The sequence below is a fragment of the Xenopus laevis genome, chromosome 1S (assembly GCF_017654675.1).
Source record: "Xenopus laevis strain J_2021 chromosome 1S, Xenopus_laevis_v10.1, whole genome shotgun sequence".
In the NCBI taxonomy this organism is placed as follows: domain Eukaryota; kingdom Metazoa; phylum Chordata; class Amphibia; order Anura; family Pipidae; genus Xenopus; species Xenopus laevis.
In genome coordinates this window covers 24,359,258-24,383,689 of record NC_054372.1, presented here as the reverse complement: position 1 = coordinate 24,383,689, position 24,432 = coordinate 24,359,258, and the positions used below count along the sequence as shown (strand labels likewise).

General features: G+C 37.2%; 1 protein-coding gene across 3 annotated transcripts in view; it reads left to right on the top strand.

Annotated features, from left to right (window-relative positions):
• The first annotated feature begins 832 nt into the window (after positions 1 to 832).
• arap2.S (ArfGAP with RhoGAP domain, ankyrin repeat and PH domain 2 S homeolog) overlaps positions 833 to 24,432 on the top strand; it is a 144,750-nt gene continuing 121,150 nt past the window's right edge. For 2 of the 3 annotated variants that reach the window (XM_018243085.2, XM_018243084.2), the window contains exons 1-6: positions 833 to 1,230; positions 6,464 to 7,187; positions 8,326 to 8,393; positions 11,926 to 12,002; positions 18,160 to 18,233; positions 23,037 to 23,321. In XM_018243085.2, the coding sequence (XP_018098574.2) occupies positions 6,505 to 7,187; positions 8,326 to 8,393; positions 11,926 to 12,002; positions 18,160 to 18,233; positions 23,037 to 23,321 (1,187 nt within the window). In that variant the 5' untranslated portion in view covers positions 833 to 1,230; positions 6,464 to 6,504. The remainder of the gene's footprint in view (positions 1,231 to 6,463; positions 7,188 to 8,325; positions 8,394 to 11,925; positions 12,003 to 18,159; positions 18,234 to 23,036; positions 23,322 to 24,432) is intronic. The other variant, XM_041579417.1, reaches the window with a different exon arrangement.

Below are 24,432 nucleotides of genomic sequence, written 5' to 3'. Positions count from 1 at the left end.
AATGCTGGCGACTTTTCTATATTGTTACTTTGAGGTAACGTTCAGTAAAATCCACATTTTAGTGAACTTGCGGAGTAACGTCCATTCGCCAGAGCGAAAAGTCGCCTGGCGTTAGAGTGCGAATGACCGATAGTGCCTGTCTCTTTCGCTAGCGAATTGGCACCTCCACCCATTAGTAAATTGGCGATGTCCCTGCGGGCGGTAACGCTAGCGAATTAACGCTAGTGTTAGCCACTTCAGCCCTTTGGTAAATCTCCCCCATTGGCTTTCCACAGGACAGCTTTATTTTCTGCCTTTGGAGAAACAGTATGGCAACTCCCACTTAATCTAGTGTTGTGTTTTATGGTCCTAATACAGACCTGTCATTTTCCAGTACATTACATTAGAAATATTCATTCCCTTCCATCTTGGGCACAGACCCACATATATCTTCCTATTTAGCACTGATTTTCTGTGGGATCTCCATTCACAGACTGGGGCATACCCCACAATTCTCAGTATCTTTACCGTTCATCTGATCCATCTGCTGGACAGACCCGTACCATATTGTCCGTATGGGATGAATATAAAAAGTACAGTTCTATGAAGGAATAAATAATATTGTTCAACTCCACTTCGACACATCAAGAGCCGAGATTCAGCAGTTTTGCAGGACGAGTTTTGTAAGGTTCATCTGTAACCATTCATCTGTCCTGTGCATGTAGTTACGTTTGCATGAGTGGATGCACCCACCTTAATTAATTATAATAAACAACACCTTTGTCATTTCATGCTGAGTCAGCGAGAGGCAAGACTTAATGTATAAGGAAGGTTCCGAGTAGACAATGCCATAGTGTGTCTGGCAGGCTACAATCACTAATATCTTGCAAAGGAAATTCAATAGAATATTCTCTTGCAAAACAGAGTTGTGCTATATCATCTACTGCGCATACACAAACTCAGAGTCACCTACACTGCTGTATGGCGAAAATTCCTTTCCATTGACTCAGGTTAGGTTCTGTGTTTGTAAAACTGGGTGTGACTTAAGAAAAGGTTGATCTGAACTTTAGCTCTGAGCAAGTAAATGCGCCTGAAGTTTTAAAGCGAAAGAAAGCAGCCAAAACATCAAGTATTTTCCAAAGCGACCAGAGAAATGTGAGGAATCCTGTATCAGGCACCTGAGCTGTGGATATTAATCTGTGCCATTTACAGAAAGGAAAAAGCTGGGGTGACATATTTAGTAAAGCTATGGTAAGTAATATAGCTGGCTGAGCAATGTAGCATGGGGGTTTAATAGAGTAGGGGGGGTTGTATTTTCTCTCTGTCTTTGGCCTTTCTCTTTGCCCCCTCTACCTGTCTGTCTGTCTCTCAGTCTGTTGCTCCGTCTATCATCTATATATGTCTTAAGTACATGGGATGGGTAAAGAGATGTATGTACTCCAGCTGATAGCTGTACTTACTAAGGGCTCTTACACATGAGCGTTCTGACCTGCGCTCCCCTGCGTTCCGTTTTTTGGCATTCAGCCGCAGGGGAGTGCAGGTCAGAACGCTCATGTGTAAGAGCCCTAAGCTAGAAGTGAAGTAATTTAAAGCCCACAGCAGTGCCATTAAGGAGTATAAGCTTTTAACCATTCCTATTCCAGAATCAGAATATTTTCTATCTGTAGAAGTTCTTAAAGGGTTTTTTCACCTTCCAAACATTTGTTTGTTCAGTTCACTTGTTCACCAGAAATAAAGACTTCTATCAATTTTTTTATAATTTTTCCAGAATTGAAGTTTAAAGATTAATGTTCCTTCCTCTGGTGTTTCAGTCTGGCAGCTCAGCGCAGATCCAGGTGCAGATTCTGAACTGTTACAAGCCCCTCAGTGATCCTGCGGGTTTTGTAAAGGCAAAAAAAATAATAAGAAATAAAATCACATTTTTACTTTGTTTAATGAAAAAAAAACTGATATCCAATATACTTTAATTAAAAAATGTGTACCATTTTTACAAGATACTTGATTGTATGCTGTGAAAGTCTCCCATCATTTACTGCTGTGGATAGGAATTGTCAGACGGTCCTAACTGCTGAGCAGGGAAACAATCATACTTATGAACAGCAGGGGGAGCCCTCGCCTTACTTCCCAGCCATGCATAACTCAAGCAGCTTTGTTTGTTTCCCTGTAGAGCAGTCGGCGACTGTGTAGAGATTTGTATTGGATTTTATTTTTGCCTTTACACCCCCTTTACTGTTTCCAACTCCAGCTGCAGGGTCAAAGATCATGGAGCCAGATTTAGACAGATAAACTGGGATTCTATTTGGAAGATCATTTTGCTGTAGCCACTGGTTCTGCAGAGTTGGAGAAAGTTTATATTAATCAATACAAAAAACTGTAAAATCCACATTAGATTACTTGACAACACAGCAGTCTGTATATTCTGATTATTAATCAGTCTTGCTGTATCGGCTTGTGGCAGATATTATTTGACTTGTGCTGTTTTGATAATATATGATGATCCCTAAGCAGCCCAGACCACACTGAGCATGTGCACAGTCTTGGTCTTGCAAAGATGTTTACAGATGGTGACCCCCTGTGGCCAACTTTGAAAGCATAAATCATTTGTTTGATTAGGCTTGTGGTGCAGTAAGTTTGTGTTTATGATTAATATACAAAATACGCATTTCGCAAAATACGCATTTCTAGCCGCCTTCTATTTTAGACTTTACTTTCCTTCAAGGGCATTAAACATGATGTTGGCAATGTGTTAACATAAAATAATGATTGAACCGGGGAAATAAAAATATAATTGTCACTGCATTGGTACTGACATGTCCTGGAGGTGCTTGGGGCATTAAGTATGTAGCTGTTATTTATATATTTATACTTCAATGTTTTCTGGGGGCATTAAACATGAGGGGTTAAGAGTGTTAAGGGGTGCAAGAGCATTCTCATTGGGACTTGTCTACTGATCACTTGCACCCTGAGTAATGCTGCTTTTTGCTCTGAGTAGCAAATCAAAAATCAATGTGCCTCCTCTTCTTAGATTAAGCGCTTCATAAGCAGACAGCAGTCCAAGGGACATGCCACACGTCTCTATGTGAAAAAAAAGTGCAGAGACTTGTGGCAAGTTACACAATGCTGGATATTGATTGCTGTTTTGTTTGTATGGTCCTTTTAAGTATGAAGCTGGCGCTGGAGTTCTAAAGCTGTCTATTTAGCTTGAAACATTGGTCATGCCCTTCAGTGGGTACAGTTATAATGTGAAAGTCCAAAAGGGTCTCAAACTGAAATATTCCACAATGTGCTTCCATATCTGCACTTTGATTTCACCTTGTAAACCATAACCTTGCAAAAGATATGGGCAAAAGTATTTTTTCCTGACTTGGAGACATGGTTGGCTGTACCAAACAACGACAGACCTTTAGCAAACAATTACACATACAAACTAGCTTGAGTTCTCATATATTAATATACTCTAGATATTACTACATACCTCACTAGTCATAAGTGAGAGCATGAATGTAATGGCACAAAGCATGATGAATATTTTGATCTCCATATTTATGGCTAATCTCCTTATGCAGTTCAATGGAACAATATTATCAATAGCAAGTCCATACCATTTTACTGTGAACTAGATATAAAATGTCAGGAACATATATTGTGTTAATAACTGAGCTCTGGCAACTTTGCATAACGTACAGCCTACAGCTATGGATGATATGCCGTCAAATCTCAATGCACTGTATTTGCATTCTGTTGCACCGCTAATATTGTGAATACCAGCTAATCCACGTAATGATTTCTTGACAGCTTCACATTCATTCCTTGGTGAGCAAAGATTGATGCAGTTTCCATGTGCCATCATTACTATATCATGACATTTATGGATGTGTTGAATAGTATCTTCATTAGGCATAAGGAGCTCTATTCTCCAAAGCCCTACCGCCTTATGTGGGGGCACCAGATCAATGGCAAAAGTATTGGTTTTATTTATTTTTCTTTCAGTTGTCAGCTATGTGTGGCTGTCTCCAATGTATTAAATGTAGCGGCACAATTATTTCTGATGCAGAATGTTCAAGGGCCAGAATTAAATAAAAATGATGATGTCACACAGTGAAATGTATGTAGGCTATGAGCAGACTGAGGGCCATAAAAATTCTTTGTAGGTCTACATCTAGCCCATGGGCCCCCAGTTGGACAACCCTGATTTAGAGCATGGGAAGACAGGATCAGCCACTGCCTGCTAAGTACTTTATTAACATGATACTGTGAGATGTTGGTATTGTGTTTCTTGTTTTGTAGTTTACAGGACTGGTATGAGTTTTGTTCCTTGTCAGGAAGGAACACAATCAATTTAAAGGTTGGATAAAGATCATAGTTGTAAAGCAACCTTGATAATATAAAGAACCCAATAGAGAGCTGAGTATGTAATCAAGGTTACATCACTACTACTAATACACTTTTTTAGATTACTTTAACCTCATGTTTTTTTCATGCCAAACTTGCTTAGTTTTATGGTCCCATGTGACCCATTAAAATACAATAACTTTTCATTTCGACAGCATTTGGTTGGCTTGTGCATTCTGATTGTATACGTTGTATTAAAAGTGGCTTCTCTCATGGACAAGACACTTATTTTTGGGCATAAAGAGATCAAGAATAAATGCTGACATGAACGTCCCTTTTAAAGTGTTGATTGCTTGTCTGGGAAAAGAACATGAGATGCACACAATAAAACTCAATTAAGGATTTATAAGTACTCTATGTAAACAGGCTAAAAAATATTGAAATCTTACTTTTACTGAATGTAGAGCAACAACGTTAGTTCCAATCCTAAATCTTCTGTGAAATAGGAAATTACCAGCTTCCCCCAGGGCATTTCTAATCAATGGATGGCAGTTCCTTCCCATTTCTTACTCAGAGATTTATTCAAATAAACAAAGCACAAAGTAGTTCACAATAGCTCATGATCCATTTTCTTTAGCATTTAACATAATTTGTCTTTCGTTTTGCTCTTCAGTTACTGATGATGAAGGAATAAATAGGGATAAATGATCCATAGACATGTATGGTATTGGTTTGCATCTAATGGGACATCTTCTGCCTGTATGGCTTCTCTGCTTGTACAGTTCCACTGGAAGTCAGTCATTGTCTTTCCACAAATGGTTTTGCTTGAACAGCAGATGAAATGGAGAGAAACCTCAATGAATAAGAATGAACCAAGCAAACATATACATGTCATGTTTTCTCAAATATATTGTTAGTAGACAGTATAAATGGGGATTCCTCAAAGGTTTTCTACCTTTAGATGTAAGAATGATACCTGAATTCAGATAATTTGGCCAGAGGAATGTTGTATACTATGAGCACTGCTGTATGTCCAAGACTGCTAACTAGTCATCCCAGAATTGATTTTGTACAAATACAGTTTGTATTCTGTAAATATGAGTGAAAATGTTGCAGTTATCCATTGCTGTACCCTGTGGCTTCTTTTGTAGGGATTAGCTATTGAGATGAAGACTTAATGGAAGCATTTAATATCTACAGTACACTTTAGTATATTTGGTGGTCTGTGTGGAGTATATGCACTAATTGACTATTCTACATTTCATCACCGCTCCTTTAATGCCCTATGTAAAATAATTTTATGGTCTTGCCTGAGCTTAGCCTGCCCGTTATTCCTCAAATGAGAGGACTCTTGCTTTAGGTGACCAAAAAAGGCATCTTAGTGATGACCTTCACTTGTCTTATCTGTTGTCCTGTTTGGACAAACATGATAGCAGGTACTAATACGGGGCAAGTTTGCATCTTTGCAGTAACCTATAGCAACTAATCAAATATTTTTTTAAAGGTTTTTATTTTGCATTATAAACATAAAACAAAAATAAACAAATATGCTTGACAACTACTTGACTTCTATTTGCAATTATTTCATATGTACAGTGACAGTTTTAAAGAATAGAGGAGCATGTAACATAATAGACGTTTAGCTGTTCTAGGAAGACAAAGCTATCCTCTATCAACAAGTCCTCAAGGTGTCTTACACCCATTTGCGGCCAGTATTGAACTAACCAAATATTTACTTTCATTGTTCCAGGGCTTGGCCCCCCATGCGGGAGGATGCCCGACCACGAACCTGCATGCCCATGCACCTTAGCAGAGGGGACAACGGGTGGGAGGGGAGAGTGGCAGAGGGGAGACAGGGGAGAGTGACAGAGGATAGAGTGATAGATGGGAGGGGAGAGCGGCACGGGGAGCAAACATGGACTAGGGGTAGGCAGAAGACTTTTACAGGTACCTGCCCAGCACCCCCCTAACATTACACCCTAGACAGGTGTGCCTACCCCTAGTTTAGGCCCTGCATTGTTCTACCTGAAACTGACCAAACTGACCAAACTGCCCAGAAGTAGCATGGCCTAATGTTGGCAAATGAGTCCCAGTTTCCATTATGCAGAAGTAACGACAACCCATGTTTAACTGTGATTTTGTTCAATTACAGATTCATACAGAACCTGTGTAAAATATTATGGGAAGATCAAAATGTCTTCAAGCCCTGAACAGATTTCCGATATTGTCCAGCTGCTAGCGGATATTAATTTAGACACTTACCTTTCGATCTTCCTAAAGTCTGGTTATTATACAGTTTCAGACTGTGAAAACGTAAATCATGAAACACTTCAAAAAATGGGAATATCTCTTACTGGACACAGGAAGAGAATCATTGCAAAGCTACAAAGCATTAAAGAGCAGATGACAAAAGAATATGGGAACTCGGAAGCACTGATGTCTGGTTCAGACTTACAAGACTCCTTTACACATGACTCAAAGTTGTTAGACAGTATTCTGCCAGTTAGTGAACAGGTTCAAGGTCCTTCTATGGAGTACAAAACCATTCCTGATTCATCTGTTTCAAAGGAAGTCGATCATAATGCAACAAGTCAATATCAACAAACAGAAGACCCAAATGACCAAAATAAAAAATCCTTGGAAATAAAAGATCACAGTGTAAAGCATTTTTCTTTGGATACTGAGACACAACTAGATTCACAGAATTCCAGTTTTTTTGCATTTCAAGGGCCAATGGTAGAAAATGATATATATGACAAAAGTCAGGATGATGGACACAAATCTCTACTGAAGAGTCCCCCAACAAAATCATTCATTCTGAGAAATAGGCCCGTGCCTAAGCTACCTTTTTCCGTGAGTAATACATTTCCCAAATGGTAAGTGAATTTCTTTTTACATAAAAATTACTCATGGTTATTGATTATTATTTTTATTATTATTAATAATAAAAATAATAATAGTAATAGTATTAATTAATAATTGTTGGTGTATTGTATGTCTTGGCTGGGGTGGCTTAGAGGAAATAAAAATAAAATAGATTACTGTCCATGATTACATTTCCATTGCTAACTAAATAGCGTTAACTATTATGTTGAAATATTCAAGTTCAGTGTTGAATGTCTAAAATAAAAAGCTAACAAAGCTATTTTACTACACCCATGTAATGATCACCTAGAGGGTCTGTTTATAAAAGTAGCTGTAAAATAGATTGCCTAAAACTTTGTTATAGCGCAACTACATATGCAGGTATGTTAAGGTTCCACTGTGCCAAATTATAAAAGATACCAGAATAACATGACAATTAATAACACTATTCTTGAGTCAATGGGACAGAAAAGAAAAAATAGCTGGTATGGTATGTCTTAAAAATATAAAATATAAAATTTAACCAACGTTTTACAGCAATGCAGGTATTTTGAGAGTTCCACAATTTCTCAGCTTCAGTTTTGCAATTTAATAGACTGATATACAGTGATGAGAGATATTTACTGAGCTTTATAAATGTATGATGCATTTATAGTAACGGAACTATACTCTGTGGGGCCCATGTGCAGGCCATGGGGTTACATGCAAGAAGACCGGCGGCCATGCAGTCCCTGGTGCAGTTGCACCCTTTACACCCCTGGTAGTTCCGCCATTGTGCATTTATATATTTTCATGGTGAAAAACATTTGACAATCAACACCAGTCATGGAATTTAGATGGTCCATTAAATGTGGTTGTCAAAATGTCATTTTAACATAAAACTCTTATTTGGTTGCACTGATGCCAGGTCTTGATTAGTGTAAATGATTGTCTTAAATCCTACATTATTATGATATTATGAGTTTTTCTACAAGGGAAGCTCTGCATCATTTCTCTGTCTACAGTGGAAATTTATGAATACACAATGTACTTTATGGTGACTTTTTACATGTTGCGTCTGCATCACACATTTCTATACAGGAATTGCTGCCATTACCCCATTAAATTGTACATGACTGTATAATTATTTTTTTTATATACATATTTTAGCTGTTGCCAAGAAAGACATTTAGATAATAAAGCTGCACAAGAAAGCTCAGCATCCAAACCACAAAATCGTAAGTGTCCTCCTTATTTATTAATGCATCAATTAAGCAAAGTACTGTACGATATCAAATACATGATTGGTGTTTTGTTTTTTAAACTTAGTGTGGCATTAAAAGTTAAAATGTAAATAAAAAGAGATATATGTATATTATGTAGACCAGAAAAAGTAAGGGATAATTTTCCTTGAATGTGGTCCTTATTGCACTGGGCTACTTGTGATTATAATTTTACTCATAATCTCTGAACTCCCTCTTGTCCTTACCTTTAAAAAAACGCTAGACCTGCAGTATGTCCCGTTCAAATTGGTATAGTAAACTTATCTTTTTTTGCTTGTAACTCCCGCTTTAACCAATGCCGGCTTCTTAAGCTTGTCTGATTACTTCCTGTCCTGACCATTGACTGTTATTGACCAAGTCTTGCCTGACTCATTGGGGCAAATTCACTAACATTCGTAGTTGCGCCAGGCGCAACTTCGCCGCGCTTCGCCGTGCTTCGCCACACTTCGCCAGGCGTAGTTTCGCCAGCGCTCCGCAAATTCACTAAAATCCGAAGTTGCGCACAGGGATAGCGTAAGATTGCGAAGTTGCGCTAGCGTTGATTCACTAAGTGAAGCGAAGTTACGCTAGCGAAGGCTAATTTGCATACGGCGCCAAATTCAAATTTCAATGGAGGAATACGTATCAGCACTACAAATGGCTAGAAAACCTTCCAAACATCAAATAAAATTTTTATTTTGCCCTACACATGTGCCCACTGTATAGGTAAGTTGCCATGAGTCAGGAAATGTAGGGGGGAAGGAGGGGAGCCCCAAAAATTTTTTCGATCTTTTTCAGCCTATCACCCATAATGTAGAAAACACGCCAGCGTTTTTTGGGACTTTTTTGACTTTTTTTGAAGCAATCCCTATCTACTCTATTGCGCTTCACCTGGTCTGAGGTGGCGAAGGAAGTCTAGCGTAAAAGGTAGCGTTCAGTAAACTGCGCAAGTTAGTGAATTTGCGTAGTTACGTCCATAGCGGAAATTCGCCAGGCGTAAGGGTGCGAAGTAACACTAGCAAATCTACGCCAGCGTTCGTTAGTGAATTTGCGAAGTAACGAAAATGCCAAACGCTAGCGTTCGGCGCTTCGGCGCTTAGTGAATTTGCCCCATTGAGTCTGACCCAACCTGTCTAACTCTGAGTTCTGGGGGAATCCAAGTAGTGAATGAGGTTTCTTATCAATTCATAGTAGAAGAAGGGATAAGCAAGCTGTAGATAAAGCTCAGATTATAGTTCCAACAAGTGAGTGCTATTGAATTCCAAAAATAACAAGCCAGTGTTACTCAGGCAGGGCAGCAATTTTTGTTCTCACATACAATTCACATAAATTATCATAGCACAGTATTTACACGCTATCTTGACAGAGCAAGGCAGTACGAGTAGGTGATAGCTGATTAGTCTCATAACACTTTAATTTCCAAAGCTATATCTTGATCCTGGTGGCAGCAGTTACTGTTTCAGCAATAATAAAGCTGCACTGTAATTAGCGTTTGCAACATCTGTTATCTAGCTTAGTCTGCTGCTTTCTATCATGTTTTATTGAACACTTGCCTGTAAAGGCTTTTCTAGAGTTCCTGCTTAGTAATGGGCGAATCCGTCCCATTTCGCTGAAAATTTTGCGAAATGGCGGGAAAAATTTGTGAAACGTCAAAATATTTGTGAAATGCATTGAAGTCAATAGACATCAAAATAATTGTGAAGCGCAGCAATTTTGACATGAGCGACAATCTTTATACGCGAAATTATTTTGTCCAAATGCTCTAAAGTCAAAGGGCATTCGAAATAATTTTGAGGTGCGAAAAATTTTATGCCTGTGGCAAATTGTTTTTGATGTGCTGAATTTTTTGCATGCAAAGTTTTGCCACCGTTCTGCGAAAACATTTGCCGGCAGCCAAATATGGAAATTCTAATCCATGCCTGGCAAATTTACATCACTATTCCTTCTATGTTATATGCACAGATCACATTTGACTCCTTACTCACCTACACATACCTATTTGCCCTGCTATCTACTCCTCTGTTTTATTCTGACCTTTAGTTTTTTTTTCTTTTACGTTTGGTCTATGTTTCTATCTTTTCCCTTTATTAAGATTCTTGGGCAGATTTATCAATGGTCGGAATTTCAAAGTGAAAAAACATTGAAATTCGACCATCAAATAGGTGTAGCACGTTAGTCAAAGTCAAAGGTTTTTTACGTAAAATTAAAATCATTCGATCTAATTTTGGCCTATTCGATGGCCGAAGTACCCAAAAATTACTTTGAAATTCGAAGTTTTTGAATTCGAAAATTCACTTCGACCCCTCAGAGGCATGATGACTCCTATAACCCTCTTTCCAAAACACAGCAATTTAAAATATAAGTTCCACTGCTGAAATATTGAAATATTAATTCCAGAATCCCTTTTTTGGCAGGGCCAGTATTGGGGTTAAGCAGAAGAGGCACTTGCCTAGGGGCGTTGGAAGGATTGGGGGTGTTAGGCAAGTACCTCCTCTGTACCCCTAGTCTGATCCCCAATCTCCCCATTGCTTTTTAATTCACCTGGTCTTTTTATGGTCTTGCTGCCATCAACTTTATACCTATGTGCAAAAATAATTTGACTACATTTGCTTCAAGTATATACCTATAGCAAACAGATTCTAGCTGACCTGTAAACACTATGTGGGTTATTTATTAAAGTATGAATGCTAAAAGCTCTAATTTTTTTAAAATTCCGAATATTTTGTGGATTTTTTTTTCCTGGATTTATTATACCCAGAGGCTCCAAAAAGTCAGAATGAGACAATCCAAAATCTTAGACCTGCCGAGGATGTATATAAGTCAATGGAAGAGGCCCCTATCCTATTTTGAAGTTTTTGTTGTCTGCGCTGGAAATAGCCCAAAAGTCCGACTATTTCAGGCTTTTCGGGCAAAAATATATGAAAAATTATGACTTTTTGGGAAAAAGTCCGAAAAAAAATTAGCGATTTAATAAAAAAAAAAGGAATTTGATAAAATAACCCCCTTTATGTTGGTTCTTGTTTATTTCTAGAATTGTAGCAAACTTTGCTCATGTTAAATTAATCCAATATGTTTAAATATTGTCTTTCCTATAAAAGTTGAATCACACCTAGCGCAGTGTGGGTACCATCTTACCTGCCCTGAATTTTAATGGTAACATAATATAACACAGTTTGGTCCAAACAAAGTAAAGACACCTTGATTCCCTAAGGAAAGTTGTTCAAACTACCTTAAAACATTTTGCACATCAGAAATAAAGTGTCAAAGCAGAGGGACTGGGAAAAAAGTTGCCAACAAAGAAGCTCATAAAAAAAAGAATTGTATCCATAAATTTACAAAAGTGCAGCTTGTCACTCACTTGGGAGAATTATATGACAATGCAATGACTGCATAAACCTCTGTCCGAATATGTGTTATTTTCAGCTATAAATATTTTATGGTTCTACTTTTGTAAACATGGAACTGGTTTGTTTTCTAGTTGTAACTATTGATTTTATTATTGTTTCAGAAGAATCTGAAGAACAAAACATAAATCTAATTTCTCCATATGAAGAAACCTTTTTCAGCAATTCTGAATTTACAAAGGTAGGATGTGTTTCAATTATATCCTTGTCAACTAGTAGACAATGATATACTGTATATATCATGCAATTAGGATATGCAGGTTGGGAAACCAAATTTGTAATCCAAAACTCTCAGAATCTTCAGTGTCGAAGATAGGGATAGTTGTTCAGGATTGGTTAAGTTTAAGTATAGAATTGGCCCCATGTTGGCAATGGTTTTCCTTGACAGTTTGGTGTTCATGTACGTATGTATTTGCAACACAGTCTGTAATGCTGAAAGAATGTAATTACTCTAAGGGGCAAATTTATCAAAATGCGAGTTAAGAGCTTAATATATAAAAACTCACTCATGTTTTATTCATTCCTATGGGAATTTTAGAACCATTAAATGGTGAGTTCTAACTTTCACCCATAGATAGATATAATTCTAAAAATCTCACAGGAATTAATAGAACATGGGTGAGTCCTTATTTATTAAGCTCTAAACTCACATTTTGATAAATTTGCCCTTAAAAGTGTTGTGTAAAATTAAGGCTGGTGTTGTAAGCACAATGGTGTACTTTTAACTTAGGGCAGAATTACTAATGAGAGAATTTTCACTTTTGTGTTGGAATTCAAATCAGACATGTCTCTCTTTTGGGTCAAAACAGCATTTTTCCATCTTTATATTCATCATGATCTTATGCTTTGTCATGGATGCTAAAGCATCCGGACCTGGAGATTGAGGGGGCATGTTGCCAGACACTGGCAAGCCACTCAAAAGGAAATTAGAGTGCAGGATTGCCTCATCACTAAGCACTACAGGTCTAACTGAGAACAAAAGACAGAATTTATCCTTTAGCTTATCTTTACAATTACCAGCGCTTCTGTACTACTATTATATGTCCCTCCTTTACTCTAAACATTTTTAGAGTAAAAATCAGATCATTGCAAATCAGATCATTAGAAAATGAGCCCCACTATCCCTATATCCCTATATTTTCTTTTCATGTCTTCCATTTTCAGGAAAACTTTAATGAATGTACTGTATCTACAGTAAAAACACTGACCACTTTATGTTTAATACCCCAAGAACAGAACAGTATAAATATGGGGCCAACCCATCTCTTTATATTTATACTCTTATCATTCACACCCAAGACCAAATGTAAATACATTGCAAAGTGACTTTTAATGACTCAATTAAGCACAGAAGTATAAATAAAACATTAACTTCATGTTTAATGCTCCAGAAGAGTAGCCTTTTAGCTATAGTAATAATGCGCAAAGCAAAACAGCAAGCAATCAAATTTTCATTACTGAGTCAAGCAGGCACGATCAACCAGGCCCGGATTTGTGGAAAGGCCACCTAGGCCCGGGCCTAGGGTGGCAGGATTTTAGGGGGGAGGCATGCTGCCCAACCACAGCCCCATTGGTTCAAAACACTGGGAAAGTGCTGGAGATACAATCATTTTTTACATTTCCCCATTGATGATGAATATTTGCTCGAATAAAGGGGAGGGGACAGGGGCGACAAACGTCAGTGTGCCTAGGGGCGCCCTCTATGTAAATCCGGACCTGCGATCAGCGCAAGGATTGGGTTCTGACAAAATCCTGCCATACCCAGTTCTCAGTCCTGTTTTGATTTACAATTTCTGATGTCTGTTGCTTTTAGCTTCTTTCACACTGCAGCAGATGTGCTTCTTGTGCTACTCTTGACATGACTTCAAAGCCTCTCTTTAGTGAAGGACCAAGTAGGTGTGTATCTAAGGCTAAACAGTTTTCGATATATGTATTAATTGTGTAGCTCTGATTAAACACTCATTTTAATTGTGACACAGTGTTGCCTCTATTTACACTTATTGGAATGTAATTTCTTGTTAATAGTGGGTCATTTAAGAAGGTCCTACAATGACCTCTTTTGTATTTGACTGACCAACCCATGGGCCAAATGGACACATACTGTACAAGAGTATGGACACCTTGATATTATTCTATTTGTTGTGGCTGACAGCCCAAACTATCACATATTAAGGAGGTGAAGATGAGCAGTGTCTCCTCTATATTTCTTGATCTGTTGATGCATGATGCAGTGCACAACTAGGTGCTTCTGCTTGACTGAAGAACTGACATGCCGATTAAAAGATATCGGTAAGGATCCTTTGAACAAAAACCTAAAACTGTGCAAGAGTCAGATTTAGCTTCACAACATTCCTCAGATTGTTAGAAACATCATATCGTATGAATGCAGATTCATTCGCCTTTAATTGCCAAAGAGCAATCTGTTTTTACATGTTTAAATTCTCCTGCTTTCAACAGGTGGTAAGGCTGGCCATCATGAAGCATTTTTCAAAAAATAGTCCTACCTGGATAGAATTATAAGCATGCAGTTTATGTATACTGCACCTTAAAGCTATGACACAATTGTATTAAATAAAATATTTTATTGAAATTTTTTTTTTGAATTTTATAAATTAATGGAATGTTCCTTAAGGCCATGTGCACAGACAAAACACAACTTTGGGCTTTCCTATAAATTCTAATTTCCCTTTCAAGAAGAGCCCTCAGGTATTCAGCTGCAGTTAGATTATATCTGTATGGGGTTCCTAGTGCACCAATAAGACCAGGTAAAAGAAAATATATAAAGGTGTAACAATTACAAAATCACAGAGCCATAATTAAATACTATTTTAAAATAATACAATACATGATACACAAGTAAATATTAATCTAAATGGCCCTTAATACCTCCTGATAGCTAACATGCCACCTCTTTACGTGATTTACAACAGCTTTGTGGCAGGAGGCATTATTCTAGAGCCCAAAAAACTTGCAGAACTAGACATGCAATTCAGAAGAGGAAAAAGTACTAGAGCACTGTTAAATTGAACTAATATTTGTATGGAGGGAAGGTGCAATACATTTCCATTATTGTAGACAATAAATATTTTCTTGTATATATTGCTGGATGTTGCCAAAAATTCAGATTTATTGCAAATGCTGTACAAGCATTGGCAACTGTAGATGCTCAATGTTAATGGTGGGGTAAACCAAGATCTTAAAGTGCAGACAACTATGAGGAAAACTCTGCACTGGTCTAGTAGCATAGGGACTTATTTCCAGTTTTGTTGAAGTCTACTGGTATATTTGGCAACTTAGAACCCAAGAGTTTACTTTTTTTCAAGAACTCCCAAACAACTGAACTATGGACTTCTTACCATACCTCCACAATCAGCTCCCAAAAACATTTCCTCCAATCTCCCCCTGCCATTTTTTAGCAGCTGTCTGTCTTTAAGATTTTCAAAGTTACCATACTTAGAACAGTTTCCTCAATGGAGAAAACAATTCGATTTTGTCAGGGATACAAATGTGTCAAGAATTGTCGATCGTCTTATTTCACACTTCTTAAAAAAAGAAACAAGTTACAAACATTATAGTAAATGCTAAAAATTGCATTGCACAAATTTTTCATACAAGGAAAACATTTGGTAAAACTGCCCCTATATGTGAGGACAGTCAATCCTGCCCTGAGTTTATGATTCTAGTTTGGTGCATGTGGAAAAGAGAGGCCATGTTTTTCTCAAGGTGAGATGGGAGCTTAAAGTCTGTGTGTGTATTAATGTGCCCGTATGGATTAATGCACTCTTATTCCTCAACAGAAAACCTTTGTTTCTCTTTCTCTATGGCAATGTAGTAAGGAGTATTATTTTACCTTGGAAATTGGAAATGCTACTTGACAACTAACTGATTCTTCACGTGCATATTTGTAATAACCTCATAAAATAAACCTGATAGGTCTTAGGACTAGAGAAGCATTTGTAGGTTGCTTTTATAACATGCAAACTCAAGATGCAAACATGCAGTTAAAGGCTAAAAAAGTTGGATATTTGGGACATAAAAATAATGGAGAAGTAACGTTTACTATTTTTAAGTATTGGTTTCTGTAAATGTTAGAAATAACATTTTCTAAATGTTTCTGGAGAGGTTGGTTTCATGGGACTCTTGACTGCTCTATTGTTCCTGAGTCAACCTTTCATCCACTCAGTACTTTTCTGCTTCATTTCCTTGGGAATTTTAAATTGGCTCTAACATCTGTCTTGAATTTTCCTACCTCTAATAACAGATACAGAGCAATGCTATCTTTTTATTCTTCAGTGACAGGTTTCCTTTTCTAATTATGGATCCGTGCCCCACTGTTATTTTCCATTTTCTTTCATTTCACTTGACACAGTGCCATATTTTGTGTTATGACTGAATTGTGTTTCTTATTAAATACCCCATTGTTGATGGTCTACCTTTGTGTTTTCCAGTTACAGTATATTTCCATGATCATGATCATGAAACGCTTTCTTCAGTCATGTCGTAACTGCTAAATTGTGCTTGAAAAACATAAGGGCAGTTATTCAGAAACTTTTTCTTGCTGCTTTTAGAGTGTTACATTGCTGATATGGTGTCGGCTAATATGACGTAATCATTTTTAGAGTGGCAAAACCTAATTAGGACATTGTGAGAGTGAAATAAATGTAATTTTGGTTTAACAGAGCATTATCTAAGCAGATAAGCATACACATGTTTTCAAATGACTGGGAGGAATGTCATAATTTTGGGATTTGAATTGTTTTAAATTTGATTGCAAAAAAATCAAGGTTTTTTCATAATTGTTTTTTCTTGATTGCTAGTTTATTTATGAAACAACTTGAATAGTAAAAAATTGTGGAAATTTGTGGACATTTTTTTTATCACAATGGAAATTACATTGTTATGAATTCTAGTATACATTAAAAAACTCCAAAACAAAATACACCTCCCATTGACATAAAAATTGCATTCACATTTTTTTCTTGGTAGCTAGTTATGAAAATTGAATTGTAAAAACGTGGAAATGGAAGCATTTTTTATTGCAATGAATACCACACAATTCCACTAGTTTTTACAAATTCAACTATTTAAAAAAAAATAAAAAAATAGCATGGATATCTCACATTAACTTATAAAAATCTGAATTTTCTTAGTTGCTGGTATATTTATGAAAAGACTTGAACTGAAAAAATTTGAAGAAATTTTTTATTGCACACAAAATATGAGAATACCCGGTGGTCTAGTGGTGTGGCGGGGACGAACGCTGCTTCCTCTTCGCTTGCACAATGAATCTCTTTTGATGTGTACTTGTGTCACTTCTGGGTTTTGATGCGAATGTCATCGCCCTTGGTGCAAACTTCAAATATTTAAAGGGGCCAGGGCCAATTGTTCTTTGCCCAACATAGGTCTTTTTTCAATAGTTCCTGGGGATGAATTTAGTCGGTCGTATCTGTTCCTGACCTAGCCTGTTCCTGACCATCCCTGGTTTGCTGCCTGTCCTGACCTCTGCCTGTTTATTGGCCATTCTCTCAGATTCAGTTTCTGTACTCCGATACTGTTGGTTTTGACCCAGCCTAGTAGAATTAAAGGAGACATACAGCATAATTAAAGAAACTCCAATCTTTGTATACAGTAATTAATAATAACATACCTCTATGGTGCTGGTTTCACTTTGCTAAAAATATATATTATCTTTAAAAACTACCCTTTATTGGATCTCCCTCTAAATCTGCTATGGTCCCTGTCCATGTTTTCAAATGAAGAGTGGGCATGACTTAATGGTCCCCGCCAGAAGCATCAGAAGCGCCAGAAGAGATTGGGGAAAGAATTATGCATTCACACAAGCAAATGCAGTCTTTTGTGCTCCATGTCATTCTTTCTGGATAACAGACTCATAACTGTATTAAGATGAGTTTTACATCTTCTCTGAGACTAAAACTCTACTATCATAGGAAGGGCTAGCTATCCATGTTGAGTTACAATATAAAAATATATATATATGAGTTACAAAATAAAAAAAGTTGTATAAACCATAAGGAGTTTTGAAACATTTGCCAGTGGTGTGTGCTTATTGCAAATAAGAGAACCTAGCACTAATTCTGATAATTGTAAGCACCTGCTAAAATAAAGTATATGTGGTAAGAATGCTAGCTTTTTCCCTTGCATTAATAAAACAGATATAAATAGAATATATGTATAAATAGATATATAAAATCGGATTTTTTATTATTATTTTTCGCATTTTAGTTTCAGACTTTCATGTTTGTTTTTGAGATGTTTGTATAAAAGATTACACAAAGTTAAAGTTGCATTAACCTTTTCAGCATTGCTTCTTTTTCTAGGAAACCTCGGGGGATAAATTAAATTTTTCTCCAAATAGTGAACACAATGAAAAATCTTTGGAAAGAAATGCAAGGTATAGTAATTTTCATATATAATTTAGAAAAGGTTTTTTTGCATTGAACTGCAGTGAATTGAGATGAATACATAGTAATATTCTACTATTTCAGCATGCAGTTTTTCTTAAAACTCCAGTTAAACTTGAATCTTGAAAAAATTTACTTTGAATAAGATGATATTTTTAATATATTTGCCCATTATGACGACACCAAAAGGCAAGATATTAAAATGAATTTAGTTGTATAAAGTGTGTAATTGTTTCCACCATTTACTATCAAAGGGGCAGTATTCAGCCTTTTTAATCAGACTTCAATGGGTATGGTTTGGGCTCAATATATTTTTTTCCTATAGTGTAAGGTTTGCAAAGAGGCAAACCAAAGCTCCTTCATGTTTGGTCCTTTGAGGTTGACCATTAGATTCCGAATGGATAGAAAAGCAGGAGTCCATTAATCGTGAAAGAGTCATATCTAGTCATATCTATCTATCTACCGTGCAAGACCTCAATGGATAGAGAAGCTTTATTTTCAAAAAATAACAAAAACATTATAGATTTTTTTGTGTTTAAAGCAACATGCAAAAAATGTTTGGTACATGTCCTAGTCATTGCACTCATGTTGAATATAGGAATATACCTAAACAGAATATAATATAAGCAATGGTACTGTTTTAAAGGAATGAGTCTGAAGAGATGTTGCTGGTTTTTGGTCAAAGTTGCTTCTAGCATGCTGGTGAAGTTGTATTAGTCTAGCACCTGGTTAACAAAGCTTTTGGGCAATGGAACTGACAGTAGGTTGCCTTTTTGTGAAACCTCAAATTTTTTTGGTTGAGTTTTAAAGAGGAAATTTTTCACAATTGTTTATGCTCCAAAGCTGCTAAAATTCTAAAAACACTCCAGATAAAATCATCAAAATCATGTAAAAGTCAATTGCAGATGGTCTCTTTAACAATTGAAAGATGTTTTTTGCCTTCATGATTCTCAAAAGTTTTAGGCTGTTTGATGCCGGTTTTTGTTCCATAATCCAAATTTTATGGGGTTTTCAGGCAACAATTTGAAAAAGTTCCATGATTTGTTACGACTTTTCCCACATGTACAATTGTCACTCTAAATTTTTAGTAAATTCAGCCAGATCGTTGTTGGTAATTGTTGAATTTGTTTTAATAAAATATTTAGTAAATATGCCCCATACTGTCCAGTTCAGCTGACCCCAGATGCACCATCACTGTGCATCCAGCCTGTTCACATAGGGGCTTATTTCTCACTAATTAAAATCTGTATTTTTTTTCATTTGTCTAAAACTCAAATTTTTTTAAAAAAACACCAAATTTCTAACATAAAAAAAATATGGCAAGTAAAAGGTGGCAAGGTCCTATAGAAATCAGTGGGAGCTGTGCTGGCCGATTGGACCATTTTTAATAAATATGGACTTTTAGAGGTTTTCTGCTTTGTTCCCGCTAATTGTCTGCATTTTTAGAGGTTTTGTATTTAGTAGCACATCATACAGCATTTTTAAAAAATTATTTTTATTCTCAGATCTTTTAAAAAATGACATGGCATATGTGGTTGTAGAGAAAGTGAATTTATTTGTAGTTTCTAAAACCTCCAAAACTACTAAAATGAAACTGTTCAAAATGGGCCTCATAGTCAAGTTTTTCTGCTAGATGAAACAATCACCTTCAGACCAGAATTTTAAAGATAATTGCACACCTTAAAGCCCTGTTTCTTTATATTTCATTTTATAGAATTTTATTTAAGGCCAAATTGTTTTAGCTTTCTAGAGGCAGGCAGAGAAAAAAGAGTTTACACATCATTGGTGTTATAAGAGGTTAGAGTTTTTGCGACTAACAGTTAAAGGATCGAGATTCAGAGTTCATACAAGGAAGACATAAAATGTTGCGAATAAACAGCAGCAGATCGCAGAGCTTTGAAGCACAAATGAGATGGACTAACGTGCAGATATAAAGGAACTGTTCAGGAAGAATGTAAGGAAGGTAGTGTGAGAAGCAACAAGTTTTTCAATCAGTTAAAGTGATTGTTTAGCCAATTAACATTCCACGGCAGGCAAATATAAAGAGCAGTAAATTGCATGGAGAGGCAAACAAGCATGAAATCAAATAGAGTAATGATTCAAAGCTGGCTGATCTATATCTTTTATTGGATGAAAAAGTACTGTAAATAATTGCAGTTGGTGAAGTTGAATTTACTTGAGAAGGCTCTTTAACTCATTCGATGTCCTGTAGAACTCTAAAGTCCTCTCTGTACAGGATTGCTATGAGTTATCATTTGCAAGCTCGAATCGCCTATTATAACTGGTGATACAGGTATAGGATCCCTTATCCGGAAACCCGATATCCAGAAAGCTCCGAATTACAGATTACAGAATGGCTGTCTCCCATAGACTCCATTTTATGCAAATAATCCAAATTTTTAAAAATGATTTCCTTTTTCTGTGTAATAATAAAACAGTAGTTTGTACTTGATCCCAACTAAGATATAATTAATCCTTATTGGAAGCATAACCAGCCTATTGGGTTGATTTAATGTTTATATGATTTTCTAGTAGACTTAAGGATTGAAGACCCAAATTACAGAATGATCCATTATCTGGAAACCCCTAGGTCCCGAGCATTCTGGATAACAGGTCCTATACCTGTACTATGGTGATTTATTGGTCTGTATCCTCTTTTATTTCTTAAGCTTTAAAAAGGAAAGGGAATCATTTATATAGCATGACATTATAGGCACACAGGGAGGTCCATTTATCAAAGGTTGAATTTTAGTGGTTTTAGAGATTTTTGAAACCTTCATTTTTTAGAGATTCATAAAAAAAATTGAGTGTTAGTAAACAAGCCCCTAAGTATGTTGGGACACCAGGAAATTAAATGCCTTGCCCAGGGTCAAAAAGAGTTGGCATAGGGAATTGAACCAGGGTTTCTAGCATGAGATAAAACAAGTGACCTGGATCTCTAATTAACATTCCTGCCTGGTGCACAGGGCCCTAGAGATAGAGTGCTGTACCAGGGCTGGTACCCACAGAATACCAGCAAACTAAAAAAATGCAAGTTGCGGGTCCAGGTGCAGGTCCAGGTCCGGTCCAGGATTCAAAAATTGGTTCCGTGCAGGACTCTACTTGGCACTCTCCCAACACTGTAGTAAAAGAACAGGTACTGGCACTCGACTAGGGCAATGCAAACAGGGGACAAGCCCCTCATATGTATTAGCTGACTCAAAAACCAAAAACGTTGTGGGGGTGTGCCCATTTGTCAGGGGCTTGTACCCTGTTTCCATTGTCTTGAGTGCCAGTATCTTTCTTCCACACCAAAGGCTGATCACTTAAGAGGCCCATTTATCAAAGGTCGAATTTCTTTGGTTTAAGAGGTTTTTGAAACCATAATTAAACTCTATTTCTCTAAAATCATGAATGCCAGGTAATTTATTAAAAGATCCAATTATAAAAAGCATGCTATAGGATCTCAACAAGTTTTAACTGTCAATATTAAGTTCAAGGGTTTTTTTTGTGGTTTTTACACTTAATAAATCTGGATTTTTTAAAGTTTTAAAAGAATTACAGAAAAAACAAATTTTAAGAGATTTGTGAAAAAAATAGGAATTCAAATGTTAATATATAGACCCCTAGGCCAACTCCTCTAAAGCACCTATAATGGGCCATTCTTTAAGGAAAACAAAAGGTGTAAGAGAAGGTAATCCTAGTTTAAACTGATAATAAGGAGTTCTGTTCCTTATCTATTATGCCCCTCTGACTTTGACCCCTAGCTTTTTGTCCTTTCCTGCTTTCTCCCATGAATACACAAATACAAAAACATAAAGGGCCACAGTACATGGATACTGTAGTAGTTTTCAACTCATCTTCCGCCCCAATTCAGCTGTGATGTGTCCGATACTGTATATTGAAGGTATTAGCGCCTGATACTGATAATCAAATCAATTTTGTTGTGATTTGGTGTGTTTTTTGATTTGGTACCTTTTTTGAGTTGGGGTTTATAATCTAGTGGTTACACCTTGGTCGTTGTAATAATGTTGATGCCTTCTGTCATTGGTTGAGAACCTACTGAGCAGCAAGATAAACAAAACGGTATCAGAACCTTAGGAAAATCTTAGTCACGGCACAGATGGTTTGAAATTCATAGCATGCTGCTTGCCAATAGATAACAGGATTAATGCCATGAAATGACTTTGAAAGGCATTGTTTATGCATGCTGTGCTGTGTTGATCTCCACTACAAGATTTTCTCCAACTTTAAAGACAAAGTCAACTGGAGAAGGAGAACTATTTATTGGATCAGGGACTGGTTTGAGCGCATTTAATGTAATATTCACATTTAATTTTCTTTGGAATTATGTTCTTAGTTCAATAGCGGCTTTATAGTGTTTATCATATTAAACTCTTCAACACGCTATACTGCAGAAAATAACCGCTCTTGTATTTTATACTGTAGCTTCAACTTCAATGGAACAGAGTTCATATTTATTGATTTTGTTGCAAAAGATTTCAAAGTGCCTGATTATAGTTTGTATTTGCTGTAATAGAAGCCAATCCTTTATTATCTCTGGGAGGAAAAAGGCAACATGCTAGCTTCTGTGGAATGTTAAACATTGCTGCAACATGCCTCTAGAGGATGCCATTGTTTTCCGTATTCCTGGGAGCACTTCTATATAAAGTATAAGAAATATCCCCTTTTCCTGGTTGTTCTGACTCTCATAGTGAGAAATGTAACAGATAAATATTGCCTACACTGGGCAACTGTAGATTAAAAATAGAGACACTGTTTTCCAATTTAATTAGTCTTTTTTTCCTTATCAGCACATCATGTGGTTCTGTACCAGCTAACAATGGGTCTTCACCTTCACTGGGGGATCACATATCAGAAGAATCTATATATTCAACAATGGAAGAATATACTCGTCTGTTAGGAGTATATAGAAGCACATGCATGCCACCTAATTCAGCTGCCAGCTTGCACGATGAAAATGGCGCCAGCTCTGACGTGGAAGGGGCAGAATGTGAAATTTCACCCTACGCATGCTTTTATGGGCCATCAAGCATGCCAACGAAAACAGGGTGGCTAGAAAAACTGTCACCTCATCGGTGAGATCTATTTTTTTAATCTCTGCTTCTGGGGGTTCTGTACTAATACTTCTGTGTTCTGTTAAAATGAATGTCCTTGTGCCTTTATATCATTGATCTCCTACTAACTCGCAAGCAACATGTTGCTCTCCAACCCCTTGGATATTGCTCTCAGTGGCCTCAAAGCAGGTGCTTATTTTTGAATTCCTGGTTTTTAGGCAAGTTGTGGTTGCCAGTAGGCTGCCAGTCCACATGGGGCTACCAAATAGCCAATCACAGCCCTTTTTGTCATCTATAGGAACTTATTTATGCTTGTGTTGCTCCTCAACTCTTTTTGCATTTGAATGTGGCTCACGGGTAAAAAAGGTTGGGGACCCCTGCTTTATAGGATCATAGAACACCTAATAATATCTATATATTACAATAGTGTGTACATTATTCACTATATAATATACTGTTCACCCATTTTCCTATATCCTTATAAAGAGTGCATTGTGACATCATATGCCATTTAGAACTTAGAGGTAAAGACACAACTCTTGCTGTTGTCTTTCTTCCAGCATCACCTCCCACCCTTCCAATTAATTCCCATTATAACCTTTCCTGTAACTGTACTTCCATTTGTTCATCCACTGCTTGTCTACCCTTAGCTCCTATTAAAGGTTGCCGTCTGTTCTCGGAAAATACAGCCCTTTGTATAGTTTTACCTTTCTTTTACTTCACTTTTTTAACCAGAGCCGGGCAACCCGGCCAGGTGCCCTAGGCAGCCTGGTGGCCAAGGCGCCGGCTCTGTGCGTGCTCGACTGCGCATGCGCTCCAGTGCACATACGCGAAATGTGTGTGCACATGCGCAGAAGCGCATTTTTGCGGAAGATGCCAGTGCCATCCGAGAAGAGACGGGACCGGACACGGGGTAGGCGACAGAGCAGGTATGTGCCTGGCGCCCCCTCAGCTTTGCGCCCTAGGCATGTGCCTACACTGCCTACCCCTAGTTCCGGCCCTGTTTTTAACAATGGGATCAAGCATCATTTTGATCTGCCAGGCTGGTAAAATACCCCATAGGTGGAAACCCTACTCCGGTTCCTACTTCTCTTCCTCTCATCAGTGGTATCCAATATGGCAACCAATGACA